This window comes from Saccostrea echinata, unplaced genomic scaffold (assembly GCF_033153115.1).
Source record: "Saccostrea echinata isolate AGI-Se365-2 ecotype Australia unplaced genomic scaffold, CSIRO_AGI_Sech_v1 ptg000022l, whole genome shotgun sequence".
NCBI classification, from domain to species: Eukaryota; Metazoa; Mollusca; class Bivalvia; order Ostreida; family Ostreidae; genus Saccostrea; species Saccostrea echinata.
In genome coordinates this window covers 83,012-96,808 of record NW_026889771.1, presented here as the reverse complement: position 1 = coordinate 96,808, position 13,797 = coordinate 83,012, and the positions used below count along the sequence as shown (strand labels likewise).

Sequence of the window (13,797 nt, the reverse complement as noted above, 5' to 3'; positions counted from 1 at the left end):
GTGATCCAATGTGTTGAATTTATTTTATTAAACAGAAATTTCTGATGATAATTTATTTAATTCTCAAATGTAATAATTAAATACATTTTCTCTTTGATTTGAATGAATCCAAGAGTAACTGAATTAACATATTGTCATTTCCCAGTACGCACCTCTCAGGACTCGGACTCCCTAATCCAGGGCTACATTCACCAGCATGTATGGCTCCTGTTTACCATTCTCTCCATGTCAGCGGGGGAGATCATGATGTCGTCTCATGTTGACTTGGATTACGTAAAGCTGGCGGCCCAACTACAGAGTCAATGTATGCAGATCATCACTCACTGTCTCAAACAAGTCCCAGATGATGCAGAAGGCATGTAGGGTTTTATATAAAATGTTTTTGGAAAGAATAACCCAATGAAAAAAATTAATGAGGAGAATAATGGCATAAAGAAGTGTCCTTTGCCTTGTACTAACTCATAGTCTTCCATCCAGTTGTATTTTTTTAAATTTTATGTGGATACAGATAAGAAACAGTACATGTGTAGTACAAATATAATTATAGGGGTATGATAGATTTTGGTGTCTTAGCAAGTAACACCATTAAATAAGATATATATATCATTAAACATCATTGATGATAAATTTGGTGCTGTACACCATGACTTGTATTCTGTGATAAACAAGTAAATGTCAGTTTATTTTTGGTTTTTGATTAAATTGTTCCAATTCTACAGACAGCGGAAAGGTTCTACAACAGAGTGATAAGAGTCTGCAGGCCATAGAGAACAGGCAGATGGAGGCCTTTGCCATCCACACACAGGAGAGGATCATGGGATTGCTAGGGGCCATGATTCCAAGGGATAATGTGGTTAGTGTGCTCAAAGTGTCATGTTGATGTATATCAACTTTCTTTTTCAGTTTTCATTGACAGATATTTTGCATTGCATTGTGTCATTTTGTTATAGGTCATGTCTTCAGGAAATTTTAACTTCACAACACAAGATTTCATTCAGTTATTGTTTAGGATAGCAAGGTAAGACAGCTTCTCTTCAAAGTAATAAATTTCTCTTCAGTTATGTGCAAAATGTTATGATTTGATTGCATTTTTTTCTAACATAACAGAGGGGAAAGTGGCCACGAGGTGAATACCAGACATTTAGCAATGGGACTGCTGGGGCCATTACTCAATAGATGTGAGACTCAAGTAAGTATCATAAGAAAACACTGAAACATGTACTTGCAGAATATATTTGAATAGTCATTGGGATGTTTATGATATTAAACTTGGATGTCTACCCAAACAAACAGGACTCTGTTATATTTGTAGGTTGCTGACCAAGCTGTCATTTCAAAAGAAGACACAGAAGATAAAATTCCAGGACAACACTGCATTAGCTATTTATTTACTTTTGGAGCAGATTGCTTACAGAAGTAAGTTCTGCTGGTATATGAGTTTTCATTAAGGACAAATATATTTGGAGTTTTATTCCCTAAATTTAGAATTATGTTTTAAAGTTCAGTTTTACAATCTCTCATAATTCTAACATTGGAGACTATTTGAGTATCCATGGCATGTGTAAGTTACTCACACATTTCTGACCTTTTGTTTTAGGTGCGGTTTGGAGTGGGCCTGTTCAGTGTCCCGTATTTTACAGAGCCTGTACAGCTCACCTGAGTGGAAAGCTGTCATCCATCACCACCTCAATGACTGTGTACAGATGCTGACCAGTAAACCAGATCTACCCTCTATATTTGCTCTCTTTGTAATGGCTGGATTTCCTGAGGTATAGACTTCTGTTTTAGTGATTCATAATTCTTAACTGGGGACATAGAGTAGCCATGTTCATCTGTCTTGTTATTATGTCCATGTAATAACTTAGAATGTTAACTTGCATTGTGACGGTCTTATTTGTCCATGGATTGATACAGAGCTTTGTTGGGATTACTTTTGGACAAAAGTTGTGGCTCCCTTGGCTAAGGATCCGATGCAATTTATGTTTCCTTACTGTACATCCGTACCATTATGTACTATCTTTAGAAAAGACTGGGATAGGATATTTATATATTTTGACATTGGTTAGTCTGATGAAGAGCTAACAATGGATGGTTTTGGAGTCAAGGGGTGTGGCTTCCTGAATGTTTCCTGCAGTTCAAAAAAAGTATAAAACACAGTGACTTCATTTTGTACAGTTTCTCAGATTATTTACATTTGAATGTTAAAAAAAATAATAATCTGGTTAGGCTTTGACACTTACTCTTACACAGATATCTAGTTTATCATGGAAATGTTTACAACAAATTTTGTTTTTCTGTTCAAATTTTGATGGACTGGAATATACATTTTCCCTCTTAAAGTTATTTTTCATATTTGAAAATGGATTTTGTATGTGTACTTGTCTATGAAAGTGTAGAATTGGCAGTCTTTAATGTACACTTGGTACATACAGTGATGTTCTATAGGAACCAGAATTTTAAATTTTGATATACCTGTTCAGGTGTTGACCATTGGGACTCTGGTGAGCTTCACACAGTATGCAGGTCTTGAGAGGAAGACAGGAGTGGTCCTCAAACATTTCCCAGATAAAAACCAGACTCTGGTCATTGAAATAAAGACCAGAAAAAGGCACACAGTAAGTACTTTGTTTAACATTACATTCATTTTGAGATTTTGTTTTTGTTACTTCCCTCAGAAATTTGTGTTTGGTAGAGTTTCCATTAATTGATGCTTTTATAAAGTTGCAATTTTTCTGTATATTGTAGATAATGGACAAGTATGTGGACTGTGTGACCAGTAATGAACAGATCTGGGACTCTATGTACATCTCTGTCTTCTACAGAACAACCAAGACTATCATTGAGAGCATCAAGGAAGGTATGACTTCAGTTTAGATTTTAAGATAGAAGAAGAAGATTACATTTATAATTTATTTATACTTTATCCTATTAAAAAAAGATGCATCCAAAATTGGAAAGGATGGGCAATAAAAAAGTCAAGAAAGGAAAGTGTGCCACAACGCTGAGAAACCTTTATATTCTTTTTATTGTAGACTTTGAAGTAACAGTGGAAACAGCCTGGGTTCTCTCTCTTTGTCTCAAGGTTCTTAGTAACAGTTTGAAGAATTCCAACCAAGCAGTCTTACCAGAATTATATCAGTCCAGCTTCATTCAGTGTCTGGTGTTCATAGCCAGCAAAGGGACTGAATTCAGTCAACAGTGGCTTCTAAAAGACCTGGAAGTGAGTCTCTTGTTAATTACATAGAGTATTTCCAGATGTTCATGTATTCAGTGGATTATTTTGGATTTTTTGCTTCATAGGTTCTCTCCCTTATGCTGTACACTAATCAGGGTGGCTCCGCAACCCCAGGTATAAAGACCCAGAGCCTGTCTCTCTCAGAGAGGTTGGCAGCAGCTCTGGAAAAGCGGTCACAGTCCAGGGGTGCAGCTTATAGTGGGCTGTTGGATGATGGATCTGATGATCTCTTTTTGTCATCATCATCTTCATCTGAATCCTCATCTGATTCTGATGATGAGGACTCTGATGATGTCACAGTGACCTCAGGGGCATTAAAGAAGGGAGAAACTGACATCAACAAGGTGTTTGAGGATATTGATGAGAAGACCAGAGTTATGTTTGAGGTATTAAGATTAGATAAAATTTATCAATTACATATTCAGTTGAACTTCAGTGTCTCAAACATCAATATCTTAATACATGGACCACGGATAGGTCAGGTAAGTTGGAAGTCTCAACCACTTTTGTCTTCATGTGTTTTAACCTCAGTATCTCCAAACCTTTTATCATGGCCCCATTAAGTTCAAGATAATGGTGCTTGACTGTATTTATGAACCAGGATATTTGAAATTGATTTTGTCCATCTTACAACAAAATGATTTCTTTACCTTTAGACACTGCACACTGATCTGAAGTTGCCTTTAGATGTCCTGAGAGCCATTTATGAAATGAATGATAAGAGTCCTGATGATGTTGTCAAAGCCATAGTGGAAAAGTAAGCTCTATTTCTTATCAGAAAATACTACAATTGTTTACTAATTCTGTTTTGGATTACTTAAATGTCAATAAGGTATTGTAAGTCTGCTTGTTTTGTAATTTTAGCTTAGAGACTTCCCCAGTGACTGCCAAAGAAGATCTTAAGAGACTCAGTGAAAAATGGCAAGTGTTAAGTGACACAATAGAGTTATAATGCACATCCACTGTTTACTGCCACATGCATGGTCACTGTTACAAACAAATATGATTCAAACATAGAAGCATAAGGAAATTAAATATTTTGGGTTTTTTTTTTTGTTTATTTAATTTTCTTTACAGGGAATCAATAGCACATGCAAAGAGCCCCGAGGCTGCTATTGAAACTGCTGCTTCTGATAAAGTGATAGACACTGGCATACATTATCATCCAGCTCTCAATCAAGTCAACAGGTAAAACTCCAGTGACAGATTGTTTAAGATATTAAATTTTAGAAATGTGCCATTCTTGGTTCATTTTCTTTCTTCAGTAATTGATATTTCAAAACTCATCTGGGTACATATTATTTTGATTTCACTTTAATAAATTTTTAAGGTGAATTGTTTACATAAACTTGGATTTGAAAAATAGCAGGATGTGAATATTATGAAAGGGTTTAAAGCAAGTTACGTTTGGATTACATGTCTTTTAATAGAGTGTTGGAGAAGGCTTCAGCAGAGGATCACATAGAATCCCAGAAACTGATCCCAACTCCCGACAATGATGTAGAGAGTGACACACAGAAAAAAGAACGCAGCAAGAGCAGTGAACTCCTGAAACAAGAACTGGAAAAACATGGCCGGACGTGCTGTCGCGACTACATCTTAAAAGTGAACTTAGCCATGTCTGTTCTGTATGCTCGTCAGGTACTGGCCAGTCTGCTAGCTCAGTGGCCAGAACAGCAAGGCCCAGTCATAACAGCAGAGTTACTAGGATGTAAAGATCCCCAGCAGATCCCCTGTGTGTTAGATCTGCTGAACAAGACAGAAAGTAGAAGCAGGTTCCAGTGTGTAAGTAATTCAGCTACTTGTTGGTAATTCCTGCATGTTTTATTTTTTCAAGGTCTTTTTGTAGTATCTGACATTCTGAAGATATCAGGATATAAAAGTGAAAAGCCAAAATGCATGTAATATAATTTTAAAAATACATGTACAATGTGCACATGTATATTAAAGTGAGAATACATATGTATTTCATTGTATTGCCATTGATTTAGATTTTTACTGTTTATAAACTCTGAAATTTTTACTGTTCATAAGTTATGAAAATTTGATTACTATTATAGAATTAATCTTTTATCGCTTTCCATTAAACTACCCCCCCCCCTGGTAATTAAAGGGGGAGGGGGAAGTAGAAGGGGGGTTGCAACTGAACGTTTTCAGATGTAGGTAGGAAACTCCCTGTTGTAGGTTGTGGAGAAGATAATTCTATACTGTGAACCAAACAGTCTGATCCCTATTGCTAAGACTGCTGGTCAGTTTATGGAGGAGGTGACATTGTCCTCTGTACTTAAGGAGAGTGAGCATCATTACAAGGAATCATCCACCTGTAAGGATACCATACGATTACCCGGGGCCTCTTGTCTCAGGATATCATTTGATGGACGGTAAAACTTAGTTAACAAAAGCAATTTTCTTCTGTAAATTGCACAGTTTATGAGTTTAAGTGATAATAGAAATGATGATATTTTAAGGGAAATGGTATCTCAAAATTTATTAAAATATGTCTGTTATTGTTTAGTATTGGTCAGTTTTAATTAATCACGCATATAGTAAAATGTAAAGGTGTGCATTTCCAGGTGTTCATTGAAAGAAGGTGATAAGATAGTCTTTTCAACTTCTTCAAATCTTCAGCAAAATACACACGAGTTCACAGGAAGTGCTGGGGCCAACTGGACGAGTTTCCAAGTACCAGGTCAGATATACTTGGAGATGAGGAAAAACATTTTAATAACTACTCTGCACATTCTCATTGGATTAATCAAAATTCAAGTAACTTAATGTTTGATTGATTGTTGTTCATTTTCTAGTTTATATTGTTTAAATACACTTCAGATCAGATTTTGTAATATTTTGATACAGGTGATGTGGTATACTTTGAGTTTACAGTGAATTCTGGAGGGGGCAACACGTCATGGGGATACAAATTTACAGTAACAGCTGGAACCAGGGATAGTTTTCAGACAGGATATGTTATCCTCAGCAACGTCTTGTCAACAGATCTGGCTCTGTAAGCAACCCACCACAGTGGAAATATACACTGAGGACACATTAAAAACACAAAGATAAATAATTTCAAGGAATGTACAATATTTTTTGTTTTTATTTATTTCAGAAATCTTCATATAAGTGAACTGTGGTTAATACTGGTGTATGTTGCCACCAAGCAAACAGGAGAACAAAGACTTAAGGCTATTCAGCTCTTGCTGAAGATTCTAGAGACACAAAATAGGTTTGTGAGCATGTTGGAAATACATGTACATATCACTGTGTAAAAATAAAATATCTGTATTTAATGATGATACTTACATTTCCCAACTAACATGCACTTCAATCATTATTGTAAAAAAAAAAAAATTAAATTATTGTACAAGAGGTGTTTATGACAGGTGCCCCAGGGTTGGTAAGCTGAAGCTTGACTTGAGCTGTCTGAAGCCACTTTGGCAGCTTTACGACAGTTCATCTAAAGAGCAGGTAGACAGTGGTGCAGTGGTACCTCCTGTAATACGGGCTCTAACGGAACTCTTTCTACAGGTGGAGGCTACTGCAATGGTAAGTATATCTATGACTTCAAAATTCATTATATCCCTGCATGGAATTTCAAGGGGGGGGGGGGTGTTAAACTAGCATTACTGTGTCAGTCTGTTTGTTTTTCAATGTGTATGCTTAGATGTAGGGTTAAGCTTGGTGTTAAGGTCACTTAGCAGCTTATCTCAAGGGGTATCAAAAGCAAACTTGCAGTTGTGGTGCATCTGTGGATACTTTATGAGATTCATGCTTTGATTGTACCCCTTTGGGGAGGAGGGTTGCATTGAATTTGTTAGGACAACATTCTACTTTTTTTTTGAGTCACTTGCAAAGCAGCACTTCAGAATTGTGACATGTAAATTTGTCACATAGGAATTTGCCTTTGCAATGAATTTGTGTTTACTCCTGTGATCTGTATTTGACTATTATTAATCCTTAATTACAGAACTGGGGAATGACTCAAGAGTATCTCTTGGCGATACAGGATGTTGATGAATTGAAACTAGCTGTCCGTCAGGTGAGATTATTAGAGGAATTATAAAATTAGTTTGTTTGTTATACATGCTTATACTCCTGTCTGCTAAATTTCTCTGTGTTTAAGCTTCTTTTGTTATCTAAGATTTCTTGTTTTTTTTTTTGCTATGCTATTTTAAATGCATTGAATAGCTTTAACAAAAATCTTGAACATGAAATCTCAATGTATAAGACATAAACTAATAGAACTGTAACTTAGTGATTTCTACTATATATAGTAATCTCATGTCTTCTTAAAAATGCTACAGATAAGCTGTATATGTAAATTTTGTTTGTTTCAGGGCATAATGAATGTTGCTGCTGTTAGCACTATGATAGGCTACAACAACGTAGCTACAGAACTCATTGCCTTAGTGAAGAAAAAGAAAATGGCAGAAAAATAGAATCTAGTATTAATTCATTTGTCTGGATTATAATTTAATTATTGTGAGCTTTTTTTAAATATTTACTCATAAGTGTATACTTCCAAACAAAGAAGTTAGAGTTTGTATTAATTTAAGGTTTACCTGTGTTATTCTAATACATATCTGTCTCTTATATTGGCTAAATCTGATAGATATAACTATATACGATGTATATAATTATAAATGTGTTGGTGTGGAAATGACAAAATGTGTATTTATAGTGTATGTGTGCCAATAGCTAGAGAAGTTATACAATCATGGACTGTCTTTCTGCATTATTTATGGCAAAATAACAAAAAGTTATAATTAGTTAGATAGAAAATGTTCACCAGAAAATGATACACATGCTATGCAGGTTTTCAGTATGTATATTTAGTATGGATGTATTACTCCATTAACAAGTGGTATTTATAGAACAGTTTTCTTTTTATTGCATTCCATATTAATTTTTTTTCAATCATCAAGTTTACAAATATTCAGAGGCTCTAGGTTGTTATTTTCTCTCAAAAGACATAAAAAAGCTCCGATTTCTGTTTTGTATGGTACAATGTACTTGCACATTACTTATTCGTGCATACGGTCTTTCTGTTTTGTACAGTAAAGTTAACTGAAAGGTCTCTGGGTTTTTTTGGTTAATTTACACAGTCTAAGTTTTGTTTTGTACAGTTTACAGTCAGGGCTCTGTTTTGTTTGACATTACACGTAGTCTAGTTCTGTTTTGTTTGATACAGTGTATAGATGGGGTATATTTACAGTAAGGTCTCTTTCTGAATGCTAGTTTACAGTTGCCCTGGTTGTGAACTGTGAAGAACATCATAATAAGCAAGTATAAAGAAGTGTTATAGGTTAATGTTTATCAATAATCATGCTGATACATATTTCTCATATAAAGTACATAACTAAGTAGATCTATATAACAGGTCTTACAGTAGTCAGCAAGTCTGAATCAATGTTTGAGTTAAGTCCCGTTTAGTTTCATGGAAAACAAGGAAGACAATTTTAATGGTTCTCCACATGCTTTTCACACTTCAGTGACTTTCAATCAAGACATTTTTTTTAACAAAAGGAAGCACCATAGGTATTTTCAACATGCACCTAAACAATGTGCTCTAAAGCCTGTAAGCTTGTGTAGTCTTTTTTGTTATTGTTTATTTATATTTTAAATAATGTATTAATAAATTTATTTAAGCAAAATCTGTGTTAGTTTTTAGCTGTAGTGGTCAGAGACCAGAAGAGCTTATGCCATAGTAAGATTTCCTTTGTCCATCCCTCTCTTTGTAAACAATTTTTGAAAATGCTACTCCCCCTACACTTTTGGTCCATTTTTAATAAAACTTGGTACAGAAGTAGACTTCTCTAAATTCCTAATTCTATGTATCTGTTCTTGATTTTTTTTTGTGAAATTCTTTCAAATCTTCTAAAATTTTAGTCTGTTCTCATTAAAACTTGGTACACAAGTAGACTTCACTAAGATACATACTCCTGTTATAGGGTTTTGATTTTAACGAGTGTTGTTGCCATGGTTACTAAAAATAGGAATTTTTGTGAAATACAGTATTAATCCAATTACAATCAAACTTGATGCAAAAAGAGACTAAACCAAGGATCATTATTTTATTCATTGCTGTTGCTGTAGTTTTAAGTCCAAGTGCTACTTTTCTCTACTTTAAGTAAAAACCAGTAGAGCTACAGTCTTGGCAGACTTCTTGTTACAGATATCTTTTGTTATTGCCTGTCTATAAATTTCATTGGTCTAGATATGAGACTGTCAAGAGGCCCATAGTCTACCAAGCTCACCTGAGTCACTTCTACCCTGCTGCTTTTAAAAGCTTTTAAAGATTTTTTCCCGTTTGTGTTGTAACCCTACTGTAGCCCTAAGCTAACCTCTAGGTTGTATGTCTTGACTAAATGTGAATCGGTTGCCGTATATTGTTCTTTTCAAAGAAAAGATTTTTTTACCCCCCTCTGCAGGAAAGGGGGGTATAAGGTGTCATAACAGTATTTCACTTGAGGTTCACGTCAAATCATGGCTGACGCAAAATAATTCCTGAATCTTCCCTTCCGATTCGGGCATTTTAACACGAGACTGGAGCTGAATTTTTTTATGAGATGAAAAACAATATGTAAACTTCCTATATTGACTAGATTCATTAAAATTTAGAGCGCGCTGAATTTTCTATATACTGTATTTGAGTGGGGAGTGATTAGGTCCTGGACTTGATTTTCAAGCACCTGCTCGACTTCGAGCGAGACAAACTTGCGTGCCTTGCTGGATGGCTATGTATTTTTTGGTACTAAAATCTTTATAAAGAATTGTTTTACAAGATCTGAAAAGGAAACTTCTCAAAAGTTTGTTTTCAATTAATACCACCTACTCAAAGTTGCGCATTTTTGGTAAGAATATATAGCAAAATTTAATACTGTTGTGCAACCTATACTGTTTTACCCTTGTGTGTCTGTCTGTCTGTCCTTAATAACAAATTTTCGTCACATTTTCTCAGCAAACTACTTATCGCAGATGATTGAAATTTTAGTAGACTCTTTGTTTAGTCATGCCAAATTGTGGGATTCATTTTTGTATGAATCCTATGTCAACATGAGAGTGTATATTTTATCAGAGCGGGAGTATTACTAGTGAGCATTCGCTCACAGGCTTCTTGTTTCCTATGTATTTTGTAAAACTGCATCCTCTATTTAAGCTCCACATACTCCCAGTGACTATAATTTGAATAAACTCAAGGACCCTCTATACACCAGAGGAAATTATTTTTTGGACATTGAGAAAATTATAGTGTGAAAAAGTGTAAATATTGAGCTTAACTATCACATTTTCAATATAGGGTACTTGCATTTACCCTCAGGAAAAATGTTCAAAGACAATGAAATACTGATGAACAGAAATGACTGTACAGTTGTTACTTAAGTGGGCAAAATACCTGCAAATAAAGTGTTCAATCTATTCATCGTGGCCTATTAAAATGTTATGAATTCTTGATTTGATTACACATTAAGTAATAAACTGTACATTTCAATTTATTTATTTTATTCTTTCAGATCAAAGGGCCGATTAATCTACCTGCATAAAAATGTGACAAAATCAGAACTCTTTAGTGTATAGAGAGCTCTTAAATCCACACTAAGGATGCCTGCATATTGATATGACTTGAGAAGGTTTAAAAGATATTTCCTACGCACTTCTTTAAAACTTTTACCCTCTATCATAGTTCCAAGAGCCATTAATATAAACAAACTTGAATCTACCCCAAATAAAGCATCATTTGTTAAAGTTTTGTCTTTTCTGGTCCATTGGTCCTTTTTTAATGACAACACCAACAGCTAGTAGAACTCTGTCATGATAGTGAAAACAAATGGTCATCTTGTAGTCAGAGATAAACATAATATCAAGTTTGATTTCCATCAGACTTTAACATCATTAGGGGTAATACACCTCTTAGAGGGTACCAGTATACCAAAATTGATGCCTGTAAAGAAGATGGTTCTCAAGAAAATAAGCTGACAATATCTTCCTATCCTATGACTAGTGTCTATGTTGTTTGACCCTTAAACTTGTGACCTCAAATTAACTGGTCAATTTCTTCCAAGGGGAAGCCAGTGTATCAAAATTGATGTCTGTCAAGCAATTAGTTCTGAAGATATTGAGCGGTCAGTATCTTCCTATGTCCAGTTTGGCCCTTGTTCTTTGTGATCTCCAAATCAATAGAGGTCACCTACTCAGTAAGAGGAAGCAATGTACCAAGTTTGGTGTCTGTGAAGCAGTGTTCTCAGAATATTTAGCAGACAATAACTTTCTATATTTAGAGTATTTTGACTCTGACCTTTTGACCTAAAAATCTACAGTGGTCAACTACTCCTTGGAGAAAAAAAGGGATCAAATTTGATGTTTGTTCAGCAAAGGGTTCTTTATATATGGAGTGATCAGTATCTTCCTTTATCCAGTTTGACACTTGACCTTGTGAACTCATGTGCAATAGAGCTCATCAACTTCTTAATGAGAACCAGTGTACCAAGTTTGATGTTTGTCAAGCAAAGAATTTTCAAGATATTGATTATTCAGTACATTTGTATGTCCAGTTTGACCCTTGACCTTGTGACCCCAAGATCAAGTTTGCATTTCATTCTTAATGCTATTATGGCCTTTTTAGTCTTAAGGGGGACCAGATTACACTAGTTGGTTTATCTTAAGAATGCTTGTTTTTATAGTGAATAATTCATTACCCAGTGAAAATATTTCTCAGATACTGAGATAATCAATGTGTTGATGGAATAGGAATATCCTTCTCCCCATTTCCTTCTCCATGCCCTATTTTCTCCCTCTTCATCTTCTCCCCTCCCAATCCTTTGACCCTTACTCTCCTTTCTCTGTTATCTTTTACAAGGATGCATGATAGTGCTCAAACAACCTTATACTTTTGTTTGGTGCAGCAAGAGATGAAATTGGTTTGTAGCCATATACTTTTCTGACACAAAATAAGAAAATGGTTGCATGAATAGGAATAAAAACTTGGAGCCATGCATTACTAATCCAGTGTTCTAACCATGTACATGTAGTTATCCAATCCTATGTTCACAGTCCAAATAACCCAAACTACTACATTTCTCCCTCTTGAAATTGTCTTCATCCATGAAGACACACAACCAGATTATTTGGCCTCTGGCAGGACTTTGACCTGCAATTCTAGGGATGGTCAATGGCACCAATCATGTAATGAAAAGAACAAGAGATGTTTGTGAAACACTTATCCACCCCCTCCCCAATATTAATTGGAATTTTTCTAAGTTCAAGGGACATAACTCTGTCAAAAATTGCTTGATCGTACCCAAAACAGTAGTTGACCTAGATATTTTTATGATAAATCTGTATACCAAATTTCATTTCAGTATGTGTAAAATCTGCAAAGAAAATGAAGGGACACTGTTGGTGGACCGACAAACAGATCGACCGACAGATAGCAGCAAAGCAATATGCCCTCCCCTCTTTGAAGGGGGGGGATAAAAATTATGGCTAGAGCGTCAGTCGATTCAGGGGCTCCTGCATCCACTTCCCAAATTACTAAAATACAGACAAACCTCTTATCTTGAACTCGATGGGACTGAAAAACTTTGAGATATCCGAGGATTCGAGATATTGAGGGTAAAATACTTAAAGAAAAAGCAGTTGGGACTTCCAAATCACTTAGAAATATTCATGGTATTCGAGATATCAGTGTTCAAGATACCGAGGTTCAACTGTATATTGTAACAACATATTTCACCTTTTTGCAGAATACATACATAACATTTTTATGATATACAAGTTTTATTTGAAATAGCAAGATTCTTCAAAATTGTAGCTGCCACTCATTTTCGAACTAGTTCATCAAAATGAAACATGTTCACATGATTTGGTATTGTTCTGAGGAAAGATTTATTCAGAATGTGTATTATGTACTAGCTACCCTGCCAATGGATTTGCATGTATAGTTACATTTAGTAGATGTATTTCATTTAAAGGACGATAGTTTTTCTCATTTACTGGTTGTTTTTCTATTTCATCCAGAGTCTCAAAGCCATCGATCACTTTTCCGAAAATTGTATATTTCAAGTCCAAATGTGGCTGTTTGGCATATGTTATGAAAAACTGAGATCCGTTTGAATCAGGTCCATTATTTGCCATGGAAACCACGCCCCTGACGTTGTGTTTTAAGGTGTCCGAGAGTTCGTCCTCAAACTTCTCTCCCCATATGCTGTTACCACCTTTACCTGTACCAGTGGGATCACCTGTTTGAACCATAAACCCCTTGATGTTTCGGTGAAACAGACAACCATTGTAATAATCACTGGCACAAAGAGCGAGAAAATTTTCACAAGCTTTTGGGCATTGTTCACAAAACAACTCCAATTTAATGTCTCCATAATCAGTATGTAATGTAACTGCCATAGTATGATAGTAAACTACTGTAATGTGTACCATAAATGAGCGAATAACGTGGGCCCTACGTTTAGTTCTCCTATTTTACCCAACTCTTTTATTCGAAACTAACGGTACGTTATCTTTTTGTTAAAAGTTATTGAAATCTCGTAAATTAAAAATGAATAACAAAA

The 13,797-nt window shown here is 35.2% G+C and overlaps 2 protein-coding genes across 2 annotated transcripts in view; one reads left to right on the top strand and one right to left on the bottom strand.

The window, feature by feature from the left end:
- LOC133190150 (zinc finger ZZ-type and EF-hand domain-containing protein 1-like) overlaps positions 1-8,889 on the top strand; it is a 51,556-nt gene extending 42,667 nt beyond the window's left edge. Inside the window, exons 50-70 of the mRNA XM_061325612.1 lie at positions 146-355; positions 720-853; positions 951-1,018; positions 1,108-1,189; positions 1,313-1,416; positions 1,598-1,769; positions 2,481-2,615; positions 2,746-2,857; positions 3,033-3,220; positions 3,301-3,621; positions 3,892-3,992; positions 4,100-4,156; positions 4,313-4,423; positions 4,666-5,020; positions 5,420-5,616; positions 5,809-5,924; positions 6,092-6,239; positions 6,345-6,461; positions 6,619-6,781; positions 7,203-7,274; positions 7,573-8,889. Coding sequence (XP_061181596.1) covers positions 146-355; positions 720-853; positions 951-1,018; positions 1,108-1,189; positions 1,313-1,416; positions 1,598-1,769; positions 2,481-2,615; positions 2,746-2,857; positions 3,033-3,220; positions 3,301-3,621; positions 3,892-3,992; positions 4,100-4,156; positions 4,313-4,423; positions 4,666-5,020; positions 5,420-5,616; positions 5,809-5,924; positions 6,092-6,239; positions 6,345-6,461; positions 6,619-6,781; positions 7,203-7,274; positions 7,573-7,674 — 3,065 coding nt within the window. The 3' untranslated portion in view covers positions 7,675-8,889. The remainder of the gene's footprint in view (positions 1-145; positions 356-719; positions 854-950; positions 1,019-1,107; positions 1,190-1,312; positions 1,417-1,597; positions 1,770-2,480; positions 2,616-2,745; positions 2,858-3,032; positions 3,221-3,300; positions 3,622-3,891; positions 3,993-4,099; positions 4,157-4,312; positions 4,424-4,665; positions 5,021-5,419; positions 5,617-5,808; positions 5,925-6,091; positions 6,240-6,344; positions 6,462-6,618; positions 6,782-7,202; positions 7,275-7,572) is intronic.
- Positions 8,890-13,143: 4,254 nt separating this feature from the next.
- LOC133190748 (peptidyl-prolyl cis-trans isomerase-like 3) lies at positions 13,144-13,663 on the bottom strand. The gene has a single exon (XM_061326435.1). The coding sequence runs from the start codon at positions 13,631-13,633 to the stop codon at positions 13,148-13,150; it is 486 nt and encodes a 161-aa protein (XP_061182419.1). The 5' UTR covers positions 13,634-13,663; the 3' UTR covers positions 13,144-13,147.
- Positions 13,664-13,797: the final 134 nt, after the last annotated feature.